We start from the raw sequence: 9,501 nt of genomic DNA, 5'->3' as shown, positions 1-9,501 counted from the left end.
TCATGCACAACCCATTCCAAAATCCTCCCCTCCTCGACATATGCGATCAGCAAGACTACTGACGAGTATATAAACGGGTTGGAACGTTAATCTTACATAGCGCCCTGAACTTACGCCCCTATAACTCCAAACCCATCCCAGATGCCGCATGATGCAACTTTATCCAACTTTAATGTTATTCAAGGTTGAATCATGAGCTCGTTAATTTTTGCTTTATTTCCATTGACTATGTGGCTTTGTTCCCCAATATCCTGGGGGTGAAATTCTCCGTTGAGGCAGGGTACAGGATAATCCTGTCCCCTGCCTCAACCGATACTGGGCCGTGGCCAGCCTGGTGGAAGGGGAGGGTCATTTTCACCATAAAGTTAATTGACCTATTCATGAGTAATAAACAGTTGAGTACGCGTGTAAATAACATTGGAGTAAAAACTCAAATGTCAACCAGTCACGAGAAAAAAAAGTGGACCTGCTGCCCTCAGCCATGGGACGGGAAGATCCTGGAGGGGGACACTACTTCAACTTCTTCTTCTTAGGAGAAACTGTCCGGGGCCACGCTATCCTGGCCATTGAAATGTTGTTATTTGTAAATATTATATGCCACCTATTGTCAGACGGTGTCCAGGCCCTAGCTTCGCTCGTACCCCCCGCCCTGCAAACAGGACGCTCTGATGAGCTTCACAGAATCTTGTGAAAGAAGTGGTCTATGACCTATGTATAAATCATCTGGCTGCAGCTGTTCAAGACCGCAGATAGACAATGTGCGCAAATGCTTTCCGAAAACTTGCTCTAGAAATGCACACCTTCCATACCGGATGTGATTTCTGTTTCATTGCGGACCATGTGGACACAATTTTGAGCGTCGCATAATGCAATCCGGCCGTTCGTGATTCGAAACGGAGCCTGAGCAAGAGACGGGAATTGTAAATTTACAACACAGATAAGTTTTACAGAATTTCCTACATTATTACGCTTTTCAACGAAAAAAAAAACACATCTCTAAACTGGAATAAAAGATTAATGAATCAGTCTTAACGGTCGTTTCAAGCCTTGCAGAGTAATGACCGTGATGACGCGCAAGTCACAGGTCACATAAAATCCAACCAATCAGAGCTTGAATTCATCAGTATCTCATAGCGTCCTGTTTGCAGGGCGGGGGGTACGAGCGAAGGCCCTAGCATCATCAGTGATCCAATGTTGACATGATGTCTAAGTACGTGTGCTATTCCTAGCGACGGTTCTGTACTTATATACCTTCTTGCATTCTACAGAACGACTTAATGAGATATTGCACTTATACTTGTTAGTGCACAGGTTACAAAGAAAGGTGGAAACAACATTCACGCCTTTGTCCAAACGGCTCGTTTATTGTACCACACGAAGTTGCCTTGAACTTATAAAAGCGTGACAATAAGAATGTTCTTTCACCCTAAAGTGTTTTCATGGTGCAACTACAAACAGCATGGTGCAAGTATACGGCAGCATCAACTATTGTAGAGGTTCTTCCTAACACCGAAATCCATCGAAAGGTTATTCTCCTCATTTTCTAGCCTGCTATCTCGTCAATGTTTAATAATAAAGCGGCATGCTCGTGTAGCCGATTTGTACCGGGTGATATTTTTTAACTTGCATCAGAAGACATTCCTACACTTTTGAGATAAGGCGCACCTGTGGTCCAATACACCTGCAGGGGAATGAATTCAAATCGCGAATGGTAATTAAGTCTAGAGGCATAAATGCAGTGTGGCCAGTTCCTTTTCAACGCCATTTTTTTTCACTTCGACTGTGACATAAGGATTTCACTGTCGAAGAGTCACAACTTAGTTCAACTTCTGCGAATCTGTAACGTCAATGTATTCAGTTGCTTGTTATTCGCATATGTTGGTCTTCAGATCACATCTTTCGTAACTCTGTCATTGTATTACATTTATTCATAGTTATCGGTTAGATCGGGAGGCAAAAGTACTTTTGCCGTAAGGGTTGCTCCCTAGACAAATGGTGAGGCAATTATTTAACATCTTCAGTTTGCAGCAAGAGAATCTCCAGACTTCATAAACGTGTATGTGCATGCCTTCTAAAATTGTTAATTCCACGAAAGCACCGCCCAACGCGACAAAGATAATTTTGTAAATTCTGGCTAGTCAAATGGGGAAGGTGCATGGGTACTTTTATAGATATGAACTATACATTTCCAGTTGTTCGATAGATGATTTTTTTTTCTTATTAGGCCCCAATTCCCTCTTGTTTTGCAAACAGTAAAAACGTTTGTATATAGGTCTTAGTTTCTAGTCGAAATTCTATATTTAAATGTATTTATTTGTATTTTGCTAAATTTTTGCGCAATATTTTAGTGTTCCAATTTATTTTGCCTTAGACCCCCGTACCTCCCCCACCCCCTATTGTTCACCTAACCACGTTCTCTTTGCAACCCCTTTGCAACCTCCCTTCCATCATCCTTTTACCTCATCGTGTGTTTTTATTGTCTGTATGTGCAATTATATAATGAGGATTTATTGGAAATGAATATTTATATTCAACTTGTTTGTTTGATTTTATACAAACTTTTAGTAATTTGTTTACTTTGAATCCAAGCATTTATATCCGTAGCCCTATTTCCCCCTACCCCCTCCCTAGCCCTTTTCTCCCTTCCTACGCCTTCTTAAGTTGGTTATATATAAAATTCAGAGATAATTTATTTTTTTTTGATATGTGACTAGTCTACAATTTCGCTGCTGGCGACGAAAGAATATAAAGTAAGTCCATTAGTACCAGATAATCATATCCCACTGTTACGAATTCAATCGCATTTACATCGATAGATTTTTCACTTGAGTATTCGTTGGAGAAATCCTCTTGCACAGTATTTCAATCCAGCATATGTGAGTGTTTTTCTGTTTTCATTCTAAATCGTCTGGTACCTAGTTTGACCTTTTGGGAATAAGAAAGCGATGAAATTGATTGGTCCCCATTTTGTAGAAGAATCAACTTTCTTTTTTATTCGGCCATACACCTTTTGTTCAAGACACCTGTATGGTCGTGATAGGGGCTGTGTGTGGCACTGGGTCCAGTGGTACAGTAAGCAACATACCTTGAATGAATTCATAAACACGATAAAAAAAAGTTGCACTAAGTCCTCATATTCTTGATAAAATCTGTCCATAAACAGTCCTTTATTGTCATTATCTAATACGTGCACGTCACAGTGACGTCAGGTTGAGTTGACAATAATGGAATAAAGATTGAAAATTGCATTCTTTCCAAAAGACTTCATCTTGGTATGGTGCCAACATCTGTCACTGATTCATATTTTTCGTATATGTTGTCTGTTTTGAAACATTTCGTTCTGCAGTCGTATAATTATGTAATCCATTGTTATTTCTAAAGATATAAAATAGAATAATCAGCATCATAGATTTATACACTATATACCGTCTTTCGGAATACTGACTATTCCGAAGAATACTAGTTTGAACCTGTTTAGGTATACAATTTATAAGGCAAGAAAGATCTGGTTGAACTAATCCGACAAGTAATTGTGTTCATGTCTGCACACCGTTTGGAATTCGTCAATCAAGAAGATACTCGAGTCATAGCTAAGCAATGATATAAAAATCAGCGTAGTCGAATTATCGGACACTGTAACAAATCTGCCTCCCAACCATGTGCCAGTCTTCGTGGTGCATGACCGGTCTTGATAATCAATTTTCAATAGTCTTTCAAACCAAAGACGCGATTTCCAGCGTAAATTTACAATTTGGAAAGAATGCAATCTGTTCACAAACGCAAGGATACAAAGTACTTACGAAGGATACGAAGTAAACATACCCCAAGGTTTGTCAAACACAATCAAACTAAGAAAATAAGCACTCAGAGATAATCAAACCCTATATTTGTTAATTTCAGTACAAAGACATAATTATACATAAAATAAAGTACCAAAATGATCTTAAGCGATCTTAAATTTGTGTCAGTGTGTTGTAACGAACTCGTTTTCATGCATGTTATGTGCATACTGATCATAGTGCGCGACACTAATTAATTTTTGTTGTGAAACATCCATCGAACTTGCAAACTGTTTACAATTGATTTAGAATGCACAACTCTTCTGCAGTCAAACTTGGTCACAGTAGAAACCTCCAGAGTATTTGGGGGAAAACTCAATGAAAAATTGCCAGTTCATGATGTTAAAAAAATAATAATAACAATAATAATAATAATAACACAATAATGTGTAGCTTCACAATACAAAAAAAAAAGTATCGCACTTGTTTACCTTAGGGTAGTTTGCTTAGAGTTGAGAATTTTAAATTTGTGTGAAACATAACTATTTGTAAAAAGTGATAACATTAGATTTCCAAAAGAGTTTTCTAAAAAAAAGCTCAACTTCCAAATCCTGCTTACGCCATGTCAATATATGTGCACGTGAATTGTATCTTCAATTTATATACAAGATTATATGGAATTTTAGTAAATGGAAGAAAGAAAAACGAAGCATGCTACTACAGCTGAAGAGTTTTTTGTTTCCGGTATGATAAGTAAAACTTCTTATCCAAACAACATTTTTACAATGTTACCTTTCTTTTGCATGGAACTAATTGTTCGATTACTTCCAACCGTCTGAACAAAGATGTTAAACTGTCGTCATGCTTACGTCAACAGGAATCAAAGTAGACCGGATGTCCTTTATATTGTTATAAATATCTTCATATGGAAAGAAAATGAAAAGACAGATTTCATCTCATTATCGTCAGAAAGACACGAGTAGTGTTCTATGTCACTTAAAGTATTGTGCTGTACACATTCAAATATAAATATTCGTTTTACATTTTGTACAGGCGAAAAAATTTCAACTTCACTTTTTATTCTTCCCACAAGGCACTTGCCTATGACATAAATATCACAAAAAAATAATCTTAAACATTTTCTACGATAAATAATTCATACAATAAATGTATAAATTGCACATTGTTAATCTTAAACTTTGAAAGAATATTTAGTACTCATAAATGCATGATGCAGAAGCGATATATGTACAGAAAAAACCGTGGCGTAGTAGTAACTGTATCTAAATTGCGCCAAAAGTCATTTTGTGTTGGTTGAAATACTCGCAGAATGTTAAAGTTAAAGCGATTGCACATATTCATAAATTGCACGCTTTTATTAATTAATAGACTTAATTTCTCCACAAGAGGAAACTAACATGACAATGACATCCCCTTCATATTTAACAAAAGTCACAAAAATATATATCAAACTCAAAATCCCACATTCTTCGGAAATATAGTTTTGCGTGTCGTTTATAAACTCATAATTCGTTTAGCTCAGCAGTAACAACTCGCGAAACATAGACGCATGACCAGCACGGTGGTTTCACTGAGGCCTGGGCAACTTGGTTGGATCTTTAAACAAAACAAAATGTGGACATACTCTGTGATTATATCTTCAAGAATCTTGTGTGCTATGTTGATTACTAATGAGTAGGCCTATATACCGAATTCGTTTTGTTTAATGGGTCCTGATTGAGCTAACTGACTTTCCAAGCCTCGGGTCGGGAAGGGAAATATTATGGGTTTTTTTTGGTTGTTGAAAGGTAGCCTCAATTATTTTTCGTTCTTACAACATGTTAAATGCAGGAGGATTACTCTAATTTCCATTTTTGAAATGCTATCGATATCATATCGTTTGCAAAATGTCCCCACTCCGCTGAATATGCCGCAGAGTTGACCATTGAAGTGATGTGATATGAACGTCAGCGTGTCACGCTGCAAATCATGGTCGCAATTCATGATACCACGTAACCACGTCACTGGGATACTCTTATAGCATGTACACACAAGTGTGACTAGAAATCGTCTAGAGTGTCCTTACAAACAAGAGGTAAGGAACAGTCCTCTCTCGGGTTCCCAGGTTGTAAGTAAGTTAAAAGTTAATGACGATTCCGACTAAATCCAAAAGCAAAAGTAAGTTACAGATTTGTAAGACAGTTCTGCAATCAAAGTATCGGCTGCCCTGCAAGATTGTATGCATCAATAATACTTTGTAATTAATCTTCCATTTTAATTGTGAAATTAGCTCTGTAAGGTATAGCAAGTCCTTAACACTCGATTGTTTGTAGCATAACTAAGACGAACCATGCTAGAACGAATGATCTTCGTACATGTTAATATGCTGTGTCGTTGCTAAAACATTTAAACTAAATTTCTAAAATGGCGCACCGATTAATTAAATAATATTTTTTTTTTTCAAAGCATGGTGTGACATCATGATAAGGGCATCCCTTTTGATTTAGTTGGTTCTCATTTCTGACCTACCATATTTTTGACTTGCGCCCCCCCCCCCCAAGTTTATTTTTCTTATTACCGCCGACTCTGTTTGGAACCCTATTAACTAAACAAAACAATACTAGTCGATACGCTCTTGGCATCAATTAATTAAGCCATCTATACGGGTGCAACTGTATTTTTTTGGGGTCATATTTGTGTTTTGACCGACTGACCGACCCTACTTCAGAACTCAGAGGCAAAACATATGAGAATGGCAGAAATATATAGGGACGCCCTAACAGAGGATGGTCGGTAAAGAGAAAATTCGCCCAGAGTTTGCCAAACCAATACGCCTTGACGCTATCCTAATTAGAATAAATTCATCAGAGCAGTGAGTTGAATTGAAGACATAATTATGTTTCGTAATTTAATGTATTCATATGAGATTGGAATTGAAACAAAGCAGGAGAATACAAAGAGCTGTTACGTCATAGCACAGACAGAATGCTTTGATGTTTACGATTAATATTTACAGCTTTTTCTTCAGCTTGCCCATAATAAGTATCAATTTCTGGCTAGTTGATGTTGATCGGTCGCTGTTCAGCCTAACTATTCACGTGATGTAAGTGTCATTTTGTACGGCGTTGCCGTCAGTATGAATTCGTTAAACGATCATATTCGACGATGCTTGAATGGTAAAACAGATGCGTTCTTACGGAACCGAAAATTACTACCGGGAAATCATGACCATTAGCACATCGAACATTGAGCCCTTGGGTGTTCGGAGAGGGATGACCTCCGGATCCCAGCTCAAGCACTTTTTTTTTTAAAACATACTGTTCATCTTGTGTCATTCTGTTTTCTTGTGGAGTTCATTCGCTTGTGGAGTTCATTCATGATTTATGTCCTGTATTGGATAGTTCAACTCTAACTAAATGGGAGTCGCGATAAGAACAAAGAAGGCTTCGAAAGAAAATGATAAATTCGACTAGGTGGCAATTGTAAATGGGACGTTTCCAGTCATGCACGTGCAAATTACTGCGGATTAATTAATCAGGCTAAAATTAATCAGGTCAGATCTCAAGCTGCTCAAAAAATGCAACATATACATGTAGTGTCTTTTGTTTGTATGTTACACTACAACAGCTCTACGTAGAAAATTCGTCCGTGTACTGACCTCGTTCATCACTTTATTGCTTATGTTATCGTCAACAGTTTTTTCCGCAAGAGTTCCGAGCAACTCTTCAAGCTTTTGCTTCATTTTAGTCTTGTTTTGCATTTGTTCGTCGAGCTCTTTAATCATTTAAAAAGATATGTTTTCCGTACTTCCTTCCATGCTATACCATTTTTGCATTCCATTTCATTGCACTTGTTTCGATACATAATCAAAATGAATGATATAAACAATTGTTATAAGGCGTAGTTGATATCAGTTGAGCTTGAAAAATAAAAGGCCTTTGCGCTGTTACAACTTGCAACTGCACAATGCTTCGAAATTCACTATTCACAAGTATCAATGTTATTGATGAGCAATTAATTATCAATGATATTGATAACCAGGGCACGAGGTATATCATTGCATATAGGTCCACTCAGGTTGATTATCATATAATGTTAAGGATTATTATTTACAAAGTAAGTGACTTTATGACAGTGAAAGTTATCAGTGTACTACAATCACACACTACGCACAACAATGGTGTCGTTAGATATCATTAAAACTGTGGCACATGTGCGTCAGGACTTGGTGGTGACTCGATGTCGGTGAAGGATTCGCGTTGGAGATCTGGATCGAGGAGAGCTAAGATGTTAGTGCTCTCAACGGGCGGTGGGCCCCTGGTATCCGGAGGAGACGTCGGTGTGCCTGTTCGTCGGGTCTCGCTGGAGCTTGAATGCCGAGAGCCGGTTGAACTCCTGGAACCATTCGAGTTCCTCCTGTCTCCTGATCGTTTCTTGTCACTACTTGTCCCGGACGACCCTGAGCCCGTCTTAGACTTGGAGCCGGAGCCCGATGTCGGAGGGCTGGGACGAGTGGAATTGTCCGCATGCTCGCGCACTTTCACCGTGATTGGCGACTTCTGCGGTGAAGCAATGGCCACTTCGTTCATAGAGCTGACGCGAGAGCTGTTTGAACTGGGCACATTGGATGAATACGGAGACGATTCGGGAGAAAAGAACTTGATGATATCTCCAATTTGCTCATCGAGTCTATTCATCTTGACGCTGAGATGCTCAATTTCTTCTTTGAGTTCAAGTTTAATTTCCATGAGGCTGGTCAGAAGCTGTTGGTCTGTGGAGGACGTGCTCATTGAGCTGGTGCCTTCCTTGCTGTCATGGCGACCGATTTCATCCAGCTTCGATTCACTGCGTAATATCCCACTGTCCGTTGACTCGGTCTTCCGGAGCTGATTGGGTTTCTTGAAGGCCCCCCACTTGGACGCTGGCTTTGCATTCTGCACAGGTGCTGCTGTTTCCTTCTGTAACTTTTCCTTAGGCGGTCCAGGTTTGGCATTTCTGCCCGTGCCTGGACTATCGTTATTCTCAGGCACTCGTCTTAGCATGGGACCCTTCATCCTAGCCAGGACTGACAGCGACCCTATATCGTTTTCTCCCTTCTCCACGTCTTTGCCGGGTGCGGATGTCCTCTTCTCCGGGACGTCACTGAGCTTACGGAACTTGTTGAGCATTTTCCGCACTGGATGGTCCGCTGGTATGGGTGGTTCATTCTTCCGTTTCTCGGCCTCGGCCTGTTCTCGTTTAACATCAGCCACTTTTCGAAACACCAACTGTTAAGAGATTAAACAAAACACGGAAATTAAATTCACTGCTGTAACCAGACTCCGGTTTCGGCCTGAGGTGCATTCATCTGTTCCTAACTATAGGAAACATAACACTCATTTCAAGCATCATTTTTGTCTATTTTAATACATCTGATTAGAATTCAACCGCCTTGTTATCGACACGTTCTTGATTTCAAGTAGCTTATGTTTACAGCAACACGTTGCGCAGGGATATAATTATTACGATGTCTTGTTAAACTTCTCAATGCACGTGATTGACAATAGTATTGCATTTCAGATGCAGGTAATTTATGTCAAAAAAAATAAACTACTTTCGCTCAGAATAAAAAAAAATTCTTGACAGATATGAGATTGACCAAACTAAGAAGGCATGGTTCATAGGCCTACATCAGTATTATGAGAAGTTATCACTCTGCAGATGCCGTGATGTTATAAAACAA

General features: G+C 39.0%; 1 protein-coding gene across 2 annotated transcripts in view; it reads right to left on the bottom strand.

Annotated features, from left to right (window-relative positions):
- Positions 1 to 3,154: 3,154 nt before the first annotated feature.
- LOC119741629 (potassium voltage-gated channel protein eag-like) overlaps positions 3,155 to 9,501 on the bottom strand; it is a 39,156-nt gene continuing 32,809 nt past the window's right edge. For both annotated transcript variants that reach the window (XM_038217456.1, XM_038217459.1), the window contains exon 9: positions 3,155 to 9,046. In XM_038217456.1, coding sequence (XP_038073384.1) covers positions 7,976 to 9,046 — 1,071 coding nt within the window. In that variant the 3' untranslated portion in view covers positions 3,155 to 7,975. The remainder of the gene's footprint in view (positions 9,047 to 9,501) is intronic.

The sequence above is a fragment of the Patiria miniata genome, unplaced genomic scaffold (genome assembly GCF_015706575.1).
Source record: "Patiria miniata isolate m_02_andy unplaced genomic scaffold, ASM1570657v1 HiC_scaffold_5, whole genome shotgun sequence".
In the NCBI taxonomy this organism is placed as follows: domain Eukaryota; kingdom Metazoa; phylum Echinodermata; class Asteroidea; order Valvatida; family Asterinidae; genus Patiria; species Patiria miniata.
This window is presented reverse-complemented; position numbering and strand designations above follow the sequence as displayed.